This window comes from Ochotona curzoniae, unplaced genomic scaffold, assembly GCF_017591425.1.
Source record: "Ochotona curzoniae isolate NIBS_2020 unplaced genomic scaffold, NIBS_Ocur_1.0 contig_1302, whole genome shotgun sequence".
NCBI lineage: Eukaryota > Metazoa > Chordata > Mammalia > Lagomorpha > Ochotonidae > Ochotona > Ochotona curzoniae.
The window spans coordinates 3,448,628-3,465,794 of NW_024465035.1; the positions used below are offsets into that span (position 1 = coordinate 3,448,628).

At 47.8% G+C, this 17,167-nt stretch overlaps 1 protein-coding gene across 1 annotated transcript in view; it reads right to left on the reverse strand.

Annotated features, from left to right (window-relative positions):
• The window catches only part of EPHB1 (EPH receptor B1), a 348,433-nt gene that overhangs the window by 101,864 nt on the left and 229,402 nt on the right, over nt 1-17,167 (reverse strand). The window contains exon 4 of the mRNA XM_040965142.1: nt 16,090-16,245. Coding sequence (XP_040821076.1) covers nt 16,090-16,245 — 156 coding nt within the window. The remainder of the gene's footprint in view (nt 1-16,089; nt 16,246-17,167) is intronic.

A 17,167-nucleotide genomic window follows, 5' to 3' on the forward strand; every position in this document is an offset into this window, starting at 1 on the left:
GTCTCTGCGCAGGTTTTTAGTCCCCTAAACCCCAACAATGAGCCCAAGTTAAGGAGTATTGTAACCTCTAGTGGGCCGATGTTGAAGGAGTAAAGCTTGAGCCTCAATTTCCTGATCTGACAGTTCTGATGAGTTAATGAGATAATATACACAAAGAACATAGCTGTGGCTACCAAGAGTAACTAAATCAGGGCACCTGCTATTATCAGTACCCTTGGTATTGCCAGACATGATCAAGTGGAACTCTAACCCACCCACCTAATTAAGGCTCATCTAACTCAGCCACACATTCTAGAAGTACTGTTCAAAATGATGCTGAGCCTTGTAAGAACGAGGAAGACGCTGAAGTCATGTCAGAAAACACAGAGGCAAGGCCACATACCTCTGAGGGCCAAGAATCATCAACACACACAGTTAAAGATCCAACTAAGTGATACAAACACAAAAGGGACAAGGTGAAATGAGTGCAGATCAACTGATTCAGAGGTGATGCCTGGAGTCCTGTCCACAGGGTTGCAGCTACACATAAAGCAAGCTTGGAGGCTGTCTCCTCTACCGGCGTTCTCCAGCTTAGCCATGAAAAACATGCCTAAGAGGGCAGAACTCTCTCCTTGGCATGGGTCTTCTGGAAGGATCCATGTCCCACTTCATGCTGGGCTTCTGACGTCCATATGCATCCCCATCTCTTGACCCCAAAAATGGTCTGTACTGTGCTCCCTGACACATGGGAAAGGAAGCCCTTCTCTCAATTCTCACTCAACCTGTGTCTTCAAGTCCATCTCCCTGGCTTCAGACACAGTGTTGGAATGACCTATCAAGAGCATCTGATACTCAAGACTTCTGAGTGGTCAACCAGGAGAATGCAAAGGGCACAGTGTTCTCATGACTATGAGCAGTCAAGACTGCCATTTGGAAAAGGGACTTCATTTTTCAACATGGATTAGAGGTTAAGAGGCAGCCAAGGGAGATAGCAGAAGTCAGGGTGGAAATGGAAGGGAAGGGAAGGCACAATGTGAATGGCCAGGAAGACATGGTGGTGTGTCCACAAATAATTCTCCAAGCTGAAGTTTTTCCCAAAACATTGCTTATACAATTACTTAAAGGAACTGTGTATCAGTGATGGAAAGGCCACCTAGAAACAGTGGAAAGATCTTAAAGGTTTTTACAGACAAATATAAGGGAATGAAAGAGCAGAGAAGGAGAGAGAGAAATGGGGGGCTGCAGAGGTCTGGGGAAAAAACCCTTATAAGAAACAAGATATTCAAGGAATCGTGGCAGGTTGGTTAGTATGTCATTGCCCTAAATCTTCCATACAGGGCTGAAAGCCAGATGGGTGTATGACAATGTAAGCCAAAACAGGAAAAGCTCCTGTTATAAATGCAGCAGAGTAATCAGATAAACATGAATTCAGCCTCATGCTCAGTTGCAGTTTCTTCTTCAGTAACTAGTTCCCTGAGAACAATGCCAAATGAAACCAAACCTTTCTCTATTCCTCCCAGATGCCTATTCTAAGTTTATCTCTCTTCTTCCCACTCTAGGGGTGATGCCAATTCTTCTTCCATCATTCTCTCCCCATGTGCAGAATTCCTGGATGGAATTATACCAGGAGCAGCCAATGTGGCAGAGCAAAGGACTCTTACACATTGCTGCATGTGGGACCTTGGAGAGGGAACTTCCCACCTGGTAACTCCCTACCTGTTATTGCAGGTCCTTAGCTGGCAGTGAAAGAGCTATTGAAGACTGCACACTGGGTGCCTTAGGTAACACTGCAATATCAGGGTTTGTCAGGGTTTATGATAGGGGCACCACTGAAGCCATCACAGAAATCAGGAATAAGTTCGCAGGGATCTGGTGGAAAGTGGTGGCATTAAAGGCATAGACTATGAGTTCACTCAGAGAATGACAATGACATTCTCCATGCAGCAGCAGCAACAGAAGCCTGAGTGGTCTTGGGATCTTTGAAAACAGACAAAGGATAATATTCAATTTGGGAGTGATGTGCAGCAGAGCAAGGGACACCACTTTACTCAGTGAGGAGTTAGTAATGTGTGAAGCTCTGCAGGGTCCCTTCCAGAGAAGTAGTGGGCTGTGCAGGGAGCCTGGAGGAGGTAAAAGGCTCATCTATGGTGTTTCCATGCAAGATTAGGCATTCCTTGAGATTCTTCAACGTGTAGGATATCCCCGTAGGTCAAGAAAATCCAAGAGAATCACGTTGCTTGACTTTCCTAGCAGCTACATGTGCACAGCCTTCTAGGGACCTTCCATGCCCCCTGGAATCAGCTTACTATGAACCCCAGGAGCAGCAGCATGGATGGAAAATCACAGATCTTCAGATTCAGAAAGGATGGATTTCGGTAAAACCTGTCTTCAGCCTCAGTGTGCTGAGTGGTGCTGCTGGCAGCTGCAGGCCATGCAAGTGTGGTAGAGAAATACAGATGGAACAACAGGAATAAAAAGGTTAGAGCAGCACTGACACTCAGTGGACAACAATGAATTCCAAACAGTGGTAGAGACAAAATTACTCAACCTCATGGAGCTTATATTGTCACGGCAGAGTCAGTGAGCACTTTCGTTAAGCAGATAAATACATAAGCAGTGATGAGGCTCTGCTGATGAACAGAGCAGGGGAAGCGTAGCCCAGATGCTGGGATCACAGAGAAATTCTCAGACCAGAGTCTTTCAGAAGAGAAACCCGAATGTGGTGAGACAGGAACCATGTCAGTGTCTACGGGCTGTGTTCTTCGGATCAGAGGACCAGTAAATACAAAGGCCTTGAGGTTGCAATAGGCTCAGCTCATTTGAGAGAAATCAGAGGGCTGGTGCATCTGTGAGGCAAGGGTGAGGAGGAGGAGAGGTCAGGATGGAGACTGGTAGCAGATGCGGCGAATTACGCAGGCCTTTGGCACAGACTGCTGGGACTTCTACTCAAGTGAGAATTTACACTAAGGAGGACTGAGCAGAGAACGGCATGCTTGGCTTTGTCAGTACCTCTCGGGCAGCTCCCAGGAAGGGTTGGACAAGCGTACAGGCACAAGTCGTGGCAACCATCCCAGCATGAGACAACGGGAGGCTGAGGCTGGGCTGGTGCAGCAGCAGAAGGGATGAGAAGGGGTGGGTGCTGGGTATTATCTATAGCATCTCTGAGCAGAACAGTCGTTTATCCGCATCTTGTCAATCGTTTTCCCACACTGGAAGGGAAACTTTTATGATCCCCATTTTGATACTGAAAAAACTGCAGACTGGAGAGGCAAGAGGGCTCTGAGGTCACACCACCATTAGCTGAGGTGATCTGCAACAAAAGACTGCATTCCCAGCATCACCTTCCACGCCTCCTGGTTGGCAGAGGCCTGTCAGGGACCAGGAGAACTCCCTGGCCCTGGAGCTTCCTGCAGACATGGCTCTGTTTGGATGAAAGTCATTTATGGCACTGCATGGATAACTAACACCAGGTGATTCTTTCTTCAAGGTAGATGTCTACAAGAGACATCCAAAAGAGCAGAAAGTTTTTAGTTTCTTTTTTTCTTTTTTTTTTAAAGCATTCTATATGGATGGTTGGACGTTCCCTTAATATTAAACCTGACCCACAACGTACTCTTACTCACACTGGCACTCTGGTTAATGAACGCCTGTCTTGACATTACAGGTGGAAAACAACTCATTCATTCAAGTCCCATGGCTCATGAGTGTTGGAACAAGACCTGAGTGCAGGCCTGACTGATTGCCACCCTCACATGTATTACTGCTTCTAGCCAGGCTGGAAGGACTTTAAGGGTGTAAGGCATTGGTGTGACATAACAGCTGTTGTGTCCTAGGTTTAGGGAGGCTGTTGTAGGGACAGAGAGCTCCCTTCCTGTGGAACCCGACGCTCCCTGGTTCCAGGGCTTTGCTGAGCAAAGAGCACGTGCTGCTCATTAGAGTCCTGGAAACATTGGGCCTGCGCTCAGGCAATTGTCCTAATCATAACAGTTAGCAATAAGGAGAAGTGATTAATCAAAACAAGGAGGGACCCTGCTGAGAGGGACCGCAGAGCATGGAGGAGCCTGGTACCACATGTTTCACCAAACACCCACGTTTGTAGAAAATGCTTCTTGTTTTTCTGACTTCAGCAGAGCTAATTATCTGGGAGAAAAGGGGTGGGTTCCACCTTGTGGGGAAGGGACATCCCCTCCATCTGGCCTGAGCTGATGCTTCAAAGTCTAGCATTCTGGGTACTGCAGAAGTCCCTGGAGGATGGCTGGGGCCCATGTAGGTGATGTGTCACCATAGGAATGTGCTATGGCCAGTGTTGTGTCCTTTCCAGGTGGGAGAGGAATAGGAAGGTCTCACCTTGACCCACACAAAGCGTGGGAAGCTTTGTTAGTGGTCACCCTACTCTCAGGCTGACCACCAGGGGCATCACGCGTCAAGGACAGCTATAGATCACATCAGCTTAAAGGCATGCCCTTCGACATGCGTCCGAGACCTTGATGAGGTTTCAGAAGGCTCTGCAGTGATGAAAGACCCACCACAGACTCATAAAGACGAAACTAGGACTGCATCCCCTTCTGCCCCGGCGTGATTTTACACAGGCCACTTGCATTCTATGAACCTAGCCACAAACTGACTTTTAAAATTTTTTAGATTTATTTATGTATTTGAAAGGCAGAGTCAGAAAAAGGAGAGAAAGAGAAAGATCTACCATCCACTGGTTCACTCCCCAGATGGTAACAACAGCCAGAACTGGACCAGGCTGAAGGCAGGAACCTGGAGTTTCACCCAGGCCTCTCACATGGTGGCCAGAGCTCAGGCATTCAGGGTCATCTGACTTCCTAGGCACATTTAGCCAGGAGCCAGATCAGACTTAGAGTAGCTGGCACTCAAACTGGCACCCATATGGGATATTGCCATTATAGGTTGTGGTTTAAACCACTGCACCACCACAGCAGCTCCATCCCCTGCTTCCTGATTCACCCATCTATTCACATTGTAGGTGATCCTCTTGTGTGCTGTGCTCTGTGTGTGTGTGGTTGTGAACATCTCACCGAAAACCTTCACAGAGTGTTCAAAGTCTGCAGGGGAGATTGCCACCTGGCAATAGCCATACAAACACTGACTGGACCAGAAACTGTGCTCTCAGACCCCGCTCATGGCGTCTCTACCCAGACAGTTCCAAGTCAGGATCTTGCTGAAAGATCAGTGTACAGGGCCATGCCCTGCCAAGCAGGCTCCAAGGAGTTTGCTGTTACACAAGGCAAGAGCCCAAGCCAGTAAAAGTCTCTGTGACCACCCAAGACATCCTTTCAAAGAAGGTAACCCTCCATACTAGTCTGGGCAAGTTCCTGCTGTGTGCATGGCGTGTGTGCATGGCGCAGCTCAGGGTAGCTCTGTAATTTTCTACTATGGGCTTGGGCAAGTCACTGAGGCCTCCTGGGCTTCATTTCTCTCATCTGTAAATCAGAATTAACCACAGTACCTGTCTCCCTTTCCAGAGGTGAACAGAAAAATACATGAAAGGGACTTACTACAATGATAAAACACCGCAGCATCTTAGTACATGACATCTTCTGCTGTATTGGACATGCACCTATGTTCCTGATCCACCTGGATGCTGGTGAGCCGTGGGGTATATGGCAAAGTGATGATGGCTCCAGAAGGGCCTCTGCCTGCCCTGTGCAGAGGAGATGCAGGCAGGAACACAGAAAATCAGAATTGCATTTTGGCCATGTCCCCAGGTCTGGACGTGGAGCCTGCTCTTCATTCACAGGGACAGAAGATTCTCATCTGTGCTTTATTCTCCTTGGCTTCCCAACAGATAGCATCCTGCCTGCAAGGCCAAAGTAATTTTCCACCACTGCCCGCTGAATGCTGGCAGGGTTAGACGGTGACAGAGAACTCCCACGGTTACCCACCTTCAGTGCAAGCCTGGCCCAGTAGCCACAGCCTACACGAAGCTTCATGGTATACACAGCTACCTCTGATCATCCTCCATTGTCATTTCCAGGGACAGTAAATCTCAGAAACGGCCCCAAAGAACTGCTCTAAAAGCACTCAGGGCATCTCTTGTGCATTTAAAACCCCAGCCACAGAGCTGGTGGTGCACCATGGCTACCACTGCCACAGCAGAAAGGGTGAGGGAAAACATGGAGAACTTCTTGCTTTGCTGGCTTCTGCTTCTCCCTGTTGGGCCCCTGGGAAATGAGCTACCCGTCTGGCTCCCAACTCCACGATCTCTGGCACAGCCTGGATGAAATCCTGGACCTTCTACAGGCAGAATTCAGCTTGCAGCCTGCACTTTCCCTGTGATGTCACCAATAATCATTTATACCTTAGAAAGTTCAGCTGGCAAGCCCATGGCCAACCCCCCTCTCATGATGGTTATCAGATGTCTGGCTCACACTTGGCACTTCCCAGCCAATTGTGTAGAAAGCTTCTCGGAAGACCAGTGTACAATTTCAAAATGAATCACCACCAAATGCTAGCTTCCTGACCCTATGCCATACATAACGCCAAAAACCTTGACATGTCCAAACTTACTGTGAGACCCATTTCTGTTCACTGAGCCCAGCCTCCCACTCACTTGGCAAATGTCATCAGTGCCCACTTGAACACTTGCAGTTATGGGAAATCATTGATCACTTGGGCAGACTCTGGAACCTACTCTTATACCAAGTTGAAGGTGACATTCCTCGGAATCTGAGGACAGTCCAAGACACCAGGGTTCCTGTTCTCAGTCACACTTAAAAGGAGACATCCAGTAATGTTTATGAGTCTCTGGCTTTTGCTTTCTTGCAGCATCCACACATGTGAACAAACTAGGGAGTCTAGAAGGTCACTGTGATGGATAGAGGAAGGACTGCCAGATACCAGGTTACCAGCTGGCAGCTGGAGTTTCAGGGAATGCAGGAGCATGTGATGCCCCCTAGAGAAAGGCAGAAGCATGCTGGTTCTTGCAGATGGCACAATACTGCAGTTCAGTCTTTGAGTGCAGAAGACTTTGAGAAGAACACTGATGGAAGATAGGCAATTCAGCAATGGAATTGAGGCTAGACTCTAAACTTGGCTCCTGGACAAGGGTCCATGGTCAGCCAGAGGGGTCATCAAGGGCCATCATGAATTCCATATCTGACTGGCAATTAAGCCATGGAAAGTGAGTTAATGCCAAAAGGATACTGACCAGTCATCTAGGACTGGACTGTATCCCAGAGCCCATTATCAAATCTGGACTTGGCCTCAGGCTGAGTTAGATCAGACTCTGGTACCGAGTTGCTATGGATGGGAAAAGGGAGATCAGGAGAACTGGGAGGTCTCCTGGATACTACTTGTGAGGAGATAGGACAAAGATGGAACACACAGTTTGTACACGGGGGAAAGGTAATATCAGCATTAAGCCTACCTAGCTTTGGCCGCCCAGGGTTACTTGATCTAAAATGTCAGTTCCCTCTCATACTTTCCGTGCTTTCTGATTTTTGATTGCATAATTTAGAGAACTAAGTAACTACTCTGAAGCATTTTTCATAACAGCAATGAAAGCAATGACCTATGGAGCACTTAGCACATATCAGGCACGGAAGCAGACATATATATTTTGTATGCATTTGGCAATGGGCACAAGAATAAACACTAGCTGTGTATTTGCAATTTACTAGGAAACTGCCCATGGCCACACTACAAGGGTAGAATGGGCTAGAAGTCAAGCCTGATCTGCCCCATGCCCCTACTAGGGTTCTAACCACTTGTCTGTGCTGGGCACAGCTTACACACAAAACATCAGATCAGTTCATCCAAAAGCTCCAACCCTGTGGACAGATGATAGCCTTCTGCCTGAACAGCTCTGAGCAGCCCAGGATATTCAGACTGTGCAAACTACGCCTCTTCCTTCCCAACTGGCTTCTCCGTTGAGGCAGAGAATTGGAGCAGGGAAGATTCGAGAATCCCAAGCTGGAGAGTGCCCATTATGAAGCAGTGTCTGGGATCAGAACCTACAAATCTGACATCAGACTACAAAGGAGCAAGCATGACCAAACAGAATCCTAAAGCTACAGTGTGGGCAGCTTTGTTGTAATGTTTAAAATGGAGAAGAGAGATTAAACGAATGCATCTTATCTCAACTCCCTCCTACCTCTGCAGATTCACAATTAAATCAGTGTTCCATGAGCCAGAGAAAGAGCAAAAGGAACCAGCATGTGTTCTCTGAGTGCAAGTCAGGCCAGCAGACTTTGTTTTGTTTTGCTGTTTGGAAAGTTCATTAGCCTGCAGAGAAAAAGAGCATAGAGCATATACTTAGATTTCGACAAGGGTAACTGAGGGAAAGCTAAGGGAAAGAAATGCTAACTGATAATACCCATGCTTGGGCTTTAAAGTTTCACAATTTAATTTGTTTTGGTGAGACAGAGAGGGAACTCCCTTCTGCTGATGCTTCCAAGAACCAGTGACTGGGCTGAGCTAAAGTGGAAGCTGGAAGCTCCATCTATTCCTTGCACTCGTCTGCCTCACCAGGATCTGCACTAGGAGGAATCTGGGGTCAAGAGTTGAAGCTGGATATTGAACTCAGGTATTCCATTGTGGGACAGTGGTATACTGACAGTGAGGCTAAATGCCTGCCCCAAAGGTTTCGTTTTCAACTGCTTTGAAAGTAACATGAAAGAGAAGTGAGCAACTTCCAAAGTGGTCACCAAGAAGCTTACATCTACTCAACACTTGCTGTATTCCAAGAATTGCTCTAAGAACTAATATTAAGCCTAATTCCCATAGCAGTACAACAAGACAGACACCAATGCCGTTGCCATGTTACGCATGATGAAATGGAGACACAGAGAGGCTTTGCCCCTTCCTCTACATAGCTGACTGACGGCACAGCAGGGCTTGAATCTGGTCATGGGCTCTAGTCTTAGCAATGACACTAACACTTCTCATTTGAAAGAAGATAGGAACAGTATTCAAAAGGATCTGTGCATGAAAGTGCAATGAGCCTAAGCCAAACAGAACCACGGAATGCTCATCGGCTGGCGAATCTGGACCTAAGTGCACAATCCATAGTGTCCCAACAACAGGAGGAAATCCAGCATCGCTCTATTCAATCCCATCCTGGAGGGAGAGTCACAGGCTTCATTACAGCTGCTGTGTTTGAGAATATTATTGGTAACACAGTGGTTGGAATAGAGGCTGTTGAGAAGCCGTGTGCTTTGGGGAAATAGAAAAAATAACAGATGTTTAGCTTGAAGGAGATGAGTGAGACCAGATGACAATGTTGGCCACCAGCACTGGAGCCACCAGGCTACTTAACAATGGTCCTCAAAGACCAGTCCATGGCAAGGAATGGGGGAAGGAGTGTCCAACCCAAAGCACAGAGATTTCTCCAGCAATGGTGGCTTCTGGCTGCTGGAAATGGTTGGTATGGCTGCTCTGCAAAGCAGACAAACTGATTGCCATTGCAAACACTCAGAGAAATCAAAGCTGAATAACCATCTCACAGGGTTACTGGAGGGAGAAAGCTGGAACTGAGGAGGAGTTCAGAATGTGGCACCCATGGTCAAGTTCTGAGACTGAAATGTCCATGTGTGCCTGGCTATCATCTCAGAACGTAGAACCATACATTCCCCACAAGGGTTATACCCACTAGGGTCAAACAGCTGTGGAAAGAAACTGTAGATTACAGAAGTGTGAAAGTACGTTTACACAGGCAATGCCGACCCTTCTGGAAGCAGCAGTGACAGTTATAAATAGCTCCCCTCTCGCAGTCACACTCCCTCCGTTCTCTAACCACCAAGGCTGGGCACTCCATGAAACCACTCACCCCCTGACTCTCACTGACCTGCGACCCCTTCAGGAGCACAAATAGCATACTTTCTATGTGCAACATGGAGCACGCAGCAGGGCCAAATCTCTATAGAACAGGACACAGTGTGACCTGTATAGCACCCTCATCAGCAACAGCCTAAGGCTGTCGTGAATACAACAACTTACTTTACATCAATGCCAGCCCTGGATTGGCGGAGGTAAACCCATGTGAAAGGTCTGCTTTTGAGAAGTATTTGAAATGGAACCCAAATTGTAGGCATGGAGAAACACGAGCAGTCCTCGTGGCACTGGCTTCCTCTTTCAGGTGGAAGATTCCTTGCCTTAAAGAACCTTTCTCTCTTATTGGTCTAAAGGGCCCCGGCCCCTTGCTGTTTGGGCTCCTCAGGTACCCCCACTCCCCCGAGCTCAGTTCCTGCAGGAAGACCTGCAAAGTGTGTGTGTGTATGGGGGCGTGTCACCCGTTATATCCTTTACTTGTTGGACTGAGTCCAGGCTATTGGTGTCTATTAGCTACTTTGCTTTGGTGTTCCCCTCAGCACTCCCTGGGCCACACGTTCCAGGCCATGTCCCCTGACTCGCATTCTCTTCTCTCTCTCATCAATTTGTTCCCAGCTCCAGCCAATGATGTACAATGGAGAGCTCCACAGAGCTCTGACTGCCTAAGAATGAAAATGAAAGGCATCTGAGCCCTAGCAGGTGGAGTTAGCCTGAAAATCACTGAGATGTTCCCTTGAACCAAACAGACACACATTCGTGAACACACCACACTTCACCTCTCCTCTTTCCTCACTACATATTCACAGCCTTTCCCTCCCTCTTTTTCTTCTCTCCCTACTCTCACTTCCCTCCAGTGTTCCAGCCAGAGGACACTAACAAGGAGGGAGAGGAATTCACTGTAATGGGGCAGAGGACAGAAAAGCAACCTAATTCTAAAGCAAAGTTCTGGAACATTTCCTTGACTGTTAGCATCTCCAGCACACTGGAGTTTTTGGCTTCAGGCTGAATGCCCAGCACTTTCCCAGGTGGCACAGAGGCTTGTGTCTGCACTAACAGGAAGTCATATTTGGCCATCTTTTCAGGCATGGCCAGGCAAGGCCTGTGCCCAGACTAGTGGGTGAACGCTTATCAGTCCACGTCCTTACAGACTCCACAAAGTCCTGCAGTCATCAGATCTAACTGCAAGGACACTGGTAAGGGACTTTCTTGATCGCTCATTATCCTGAACCTTTGCCTACCCTATGGGCCCAGCCTGCCCAGCATGTCTGGAAAGAGAAGGGTTGGGCACTGAGATTCTGCCACGAACCTGGACAGTCCATCCAAGGAACCTGACCTCTGTGTCACAGGGGCTGCCCTGCTGTCCTGTGTTTGTGGGGGCGAAAGAGGGAAGCCACGCCAGCTCGCTCAAAGGTGAGAAATGAATCTAAAAGAGAGACACCAGAGAGTGTAGGGATGGAAGAGTGAAAAGCAAATTCATTCTTCCCGGCAGGAGGCAGATTGAAGAGCGGGAAGAAAAGGCTGAATCATCACCGTCACCTTCCACCAGCATCGTGCTAACGAGCTCTCGAATTCTGGCTAGCACCAAAGTCCTGATATGGGACAGACACGAGTTCTCTGCAGGCCTCACTGACCTCCAACCACTTAGTAGTCCTCAAACTTCCTCATATCACTTCCATTGCACCTAATTTTGCCAATGAGGAAGCTCAGGTTCAGAAAGGCTGAGGATGGCACTAGGTGGTAGAAGGGAGCCCATCGTCCCAAACTCAAAGCCTCTGCTCTTGCCAGAGGCTTCTGTGCCTTGCTGTGAGTTGGGAGGGTGCCAAAGAAGACCCTGTCGAGCCCCCAAGACCAGCTGGCATTGTGCTCACCCCATTAGAGGGGACAAGGTGACCCCTGGAGCTCCTTCTGCAGAGGAAAACTCATTGCATTCGAGGAAGAAATAAAAGAAACAAGACAAGCAGGATCTTGCCTCTGTGATCCATTAAAATGTCTCCCATGTGGGTGACGGGAGAAGGGTTTCTGTGGTCAGAGATGTAAAAAGGTAATTATTTTCACACAAGTCCTTCCACACAGTTTTTCACAGACAGCAATTTTATAAGGCATAATTATCTATTTTCACCTGCTTCATAAATTCCTCCTTTCCATTTTGTCCCCCAGTAAACTAGAAATTATTTAAAACTGAAGCCATCATCACGGTGTTCCGTTTCAAATGCTGCCTGCTTCCTCCTGTACTCTTGGTGGCTCCCCGTGTTTGGCTGGCTCTGTCCTGTTCACTGGGCCATGGGATCCACCTGCAGAAGGAAATGTGTCTTATCTGAGGGCTCCACAGGCCTCTGCCTCTGGGAACTGGAGGTCAGCCTTGTGGGTCACACGCATGCTGAGCTATTCCACCTCCCTCAGTCCAGGTGAGGGGGCTCAGCAGGTGCCTGGTTGCTTGGTCCCTGCCTTGGTCCTTCCTCCACAGCATGCCTGAGAGTCCTGGCAGTCACTTCCTCACCTGTTTACACCAGGATCTTCAGGTGCAAGTGATCACATGTTGTGAGGTCATGGCACAGATTTCACTGTGACACTTGGATGGTGGCGTCAAACCCAGGTTGCCCCAACAACACTTTTGTTGTCACATTTCTGACACCCTCCCTTGCCAGGAGCCTTGGTGTGCTGCAAGCTTCACGCTTTCTAAGGATGCACCCAGAGAAAGCCTGAACATCAGTAGAGTTTACTATGAAGCAGGCGCTGTGCCAAAGACTCTATAACATGATTTTCCTTAATCCTTGTAACAGCTCAGAAAAGCTTGCGTTATGACAAGGTTCTGAGAATGAAACAGAAAGTGAGAAAGTTAAGAAGTTAGATCAAGGTCACAAAGAAGGAAGGGACAATTCAAATGTGTTTATTTGAAGTGTCAAGCCCATCTGTCAATTCCTGCATACCACTGATGAGTCTACAACCTTTGAGACAGGGAATGTGCGGGGATGCCGTAACTCCATAGAAATGCTCAGGGCCTCTGGACAGTGCCCAGGAAGGCAGTCAGGGGAACAAGGCAGTGATTTCTCCAGCCAAAGAACAGCAAGTCCCAGGCTCAGAGACACCTGCTCAGTTTGAGGCTGTCCCAGCCCATCCCTGCTGGGTTGGTAGGGGTGCATCCTGAACCTTCCTCTGTCTTATCCCTCTGACTTCCCCCTTCTGCCTCCTCTCCCCTCAACAGCTGCTATCCGGGCCCCCTGCTAATTTCTTCCTGAGGATGATCCTCCTTGACCAGGTCACTTAGTATCGATAAGAGATATGCACTGGTGGCAGGGAGTAAGGGATTTCCTGTGACCTGCTTCTAACTGGTCTCCAGATCGCACTCCATTCCCAAGTGGCTTAAATCTTGTGTATGAGCCAGTCTTGAGCCATGGCCCAGTTGGGGAGTGGCTAGCCAAACACTCATGTAGTGGATTTCTATCTGTAGTGTGGGGTGTGAATGTAGGAAAAAGGAAAAAGAAGGAAGAGGACACCTGCAGACCAGTAGCAGTCATGTGACCATAAACTCCCAGCAGGGGTCTCACAGTAGCACCACCCTCCGACTTCCCTAGAGTCAATACTAGCTGCTCCAACATTGTTACTGACTACAGCTGCACCCCTGTGGAGCCCACTGACCAGACTCAGAAGCAAGGCTAGACGCACAAGGCTGCCAGGACCTTTCAGAAGGAGGTCAAGGGCTTCCAGCTCTCCCAATGGATGAAAAGCCAATGAAGAAAGGACCAAATAGCACCACCAAAGTTGTCAAGCTTTCTAAATGCTTAGATGCAGTAAAGAAATAAAAATGGGATGGACATCTGGCATGCCACTGGGAGGGTCACCATCCTATTTCATAATGTCTGGGGTCCAGTTCCCACTGCTGCTGATTCTAGCTTTGCCTAACGCTCATCCAGGGAGGCAACAAGTAATGGCTCACGTAGTTGGATCCCTGCCACCCACATGGGAGGATTGGACCAAATTCTTGGATCTTAGGCCAAGGCCAGCCCTTGCTGGAAATCTGTTGACTAAAACAGCAGATAGAAGATCTCTTTCTGTCTCTCTCTGGCTGTTTCTCTGCATTTCAGGGGAGCATAAGTAAGTAAAATGTGAATGTATATGTGCTGATCCCAAGAGCCTAACAAGAGCCATTAAATTTCAATTCTGAGTGCACTAAAGGTTTCATAGCCCTAAGATCCTTCATAAAATGCTCAATATTGGGAGTAAATGAGTGTGACTACTGCTATATGATTATCTAAAGACAATGTCCACATGCTAAATCTGAGGCCCCCTCCGATTTTGGCCTCTTTGGGCACTCATTTACCTTGCAGGTTCTCAAGCCACAGAGTAAAAACAGTCAGTGTCCTGAGTACCCCCAAACCAGCGAGGCAGTAACTATTTCATACATGGATAAAATGGCACTCGCATCCTCCCTACTCCAGTCCTCCTCTCCAAGCCTGAGTGGGGCTAGCACACTTGCTCTGCTCCAATGCTCAGCCAGCCGGAGCCCCAGGCCACACTGCAGGCTGCTGCCTTACAAGCAACTCCAGATAAGCTCCTTGTATCTGGAAAATTATTTACTGTGGTGATGTGTGATGCCTTTTTAAGAGAACAGATGGCACCTCCAATTAGAATGCTTTAAAAAGAAACCCTAATGAGATTATAAAAGCCAACAAATTGACTTTTTCATACACTACTTTCCTGGCACACAATAAATCAAATATATAATGAGGCTCAATAAAATAATAGCCTTATTTACACTTGTTTTGCCTAGCATTGTGTGGTACCCCTGACCGCCCCCTGAGTCACCTTACTTGGTACCTGGTCCTGCAGAGCAAGGCAGAGACCTGGACAATGTCTGGTACTATTTGTGCAGGCTTGGTCACATGCTTTGGCCATCACAGAGATGGGGCCTCCGGCTGGACATTCAGAAAGCAGTGAAACATCACTTTTAAGTGGTTCTAAAGAAGTAAACTAGGCAACACATTTCAGGATCATCAAATATCCTCAGAGAACCTCAGAAATAAGTCAGGGAAACACCACATTGAAAAGCAGGGACTGCGGTGGCAAGAATGAAGTTCTTCCTGTCCACAAACCATCAGAGAAGGAGGTCTGGAGAAAACTAGTTTATAAGAGAACGAGCTTTTCTTCTCTTCAACTCTGTAAGCATTGATCAAATCTAGGACTACAATCTTGAAGACACTTTCATTTGGCTCCCGCATCCAGCAAAGGTTACACAACCACACTACAGGACCAGAGTTAAGAACTCCCTTCAAAGGCTTATCATGCTTTCTGTCTGTCCGACTGCAAGGAAATATGAAACAGTCTATGCACCCTTCTCTCCTGGGGGTCTGCTAGAGATCTGGTCCTAGGAGGGGTGAGGGGATGCCCCTACTCTCAAGGACCCAAGCAGCAGCATCTAGCACAGAAGAAGCCTTGCCTGGATCAGTGACCTCCAAATATAATGGGAATATTAAAAAGGAGAGACCAGCCCTCTTCCAGGCTTCAGGTCTTAGCAGAGCAAATGCAGATTCCCTAATGCACTATGTAGGGAGGGCCAGTGGGGCTTGCTCTTCTGTGTGATTATGTGAAAGGAGAGTGAGAAGGGATGTCCCCTCCATCACTCCTTTCCAGAAACTAAAGCTGCCTCTGTACTCTCGCCCTTTCCTACACAGCACTGGGAGAGTGGATGTAGCTGATGTAGTAGCATCCAGTCCTGACTATCTGGGCCTCAGAGACATTCTGTAGTTAGACCTCTGGTTGAGTAACCTGGACAGGATGCAGCTGCTGCAGCACCCTGGGCAGTGAAGGTTCTCAGAAGGTACTTCCATGGCCCTACCACATGGGCAGCTTCATTTAGTAGCTAAAGCAGATCAGGTACAAAACAACTGGAAAGTGAATCAAATGACAAAAGCTCCAAGCAAAGCCTAGTCACAGACATACATGAAGACCTAACAAGAGGAGAGCTTCATCCCTAAGAATTGAGGAGGGTTTCTTGGAGCCACCATCTCTGGAATAGTTACTAATTGTAGCAATATCTTAATGGATTTTGATTTTGCACTCAAGGAACTCTGTAGGCTAGTATTTTAGCCATCTGATGAGCAACTGATCTGCTGGTGTGACACAAAGTTTGTCTCATTTGGAGAAAGAACATCATTTTGGAGAAAGAAGAACAGGGTCCCATGCCTGCTTAGCATCAAGAGCTGTCCATTTCAGCACCACGGTCAGCACTTTTGCTGTGCAAGAAATGAAGGGAAATATCTTTCTTACCCTAGAAGACCTCCTTGCATGACTCCTCATGCCAAAGGTCTCGATACTTACTGGTGCATGCTACTTCTGGGGGGTCAAAATCTGCTCGGTAATAGCCAGTCCGGCAGGTGCAGATAGGAGATGCTTCTGAAGGAGAGCGGCTGTTGGAGGGACAGTGGGAGCAGCCTTCAGCTTCCTGGTTGGCCTTGAACGTCCCTGCAGGACAGGCTGAAACACAAAGAGACCATGTGAGAGTGAGTGGTAGAGTGGCACCCAGAGGGCTTTCCCAGGATCTAGAGCATGAATGATTCTGCCATCCCTAAAGGATACCCAGATGTCCCCTTGCAACAGGTGAGCATCTTACACTGGGAACATCTGTACTCAGCACCTCCAGATCTCCCAACAGCCTTAGTGAACGACACCTTCTTGGCACTAATGGCCTCTCACTTCAATAACGATTCTTCCCAGAGATTGAATCAAGAAAAATAATCTAATGGGTAACCCAGTTGTTGGCCAACGCAATTCCCTGAAGGAATCCTGTCTGGTTAATGCAACTCCATGAAGGCATCTTGCCTTATGACCTTAGAAGAAAAGAATTCCTGGTGGATGATGGTCTCGACCCATTGCTCTCAAATACCATGTGGCAACTCAGAGAATGACACTCTGAGACATATTTACCAGAACTTGTTATGAATGATGGCAAAGGATTTAAATGTTGAGTGATTCTTTAAAAGAGAAACTAACATGATTTCAAGGTTAATGCCTGAACAACATCATTCTCCCTTAATTGCAGTTTGATATGCTTTCGGGAATGAGACAAGGAAAAGATGGCTTTGTAGACAGCACGCAAAAGAACATGCCACGAACTTGATATCATCTATCACATACATGGCAGTGGGAATGGCTGGAGCAGCTGGAGCATCTCAACATCCACTGGAGGTTGCCTCCTATGTGGGGCTCCTCCTAGCGTCCTATGGGATCAGCCAACAGCCATGTCCTACAAAATTTTGCCTCCCTGTTGTCCATCGGGTTTGACGATCCCTCCTCTACAGAGACCTCCAAATCCAGACACCTGTTCTCCTGGTTGATCCTCTAAATACCAATCCTCTCTGCCCCACTGCCTGAGGTCCTGCATCACCATCTCAACCCT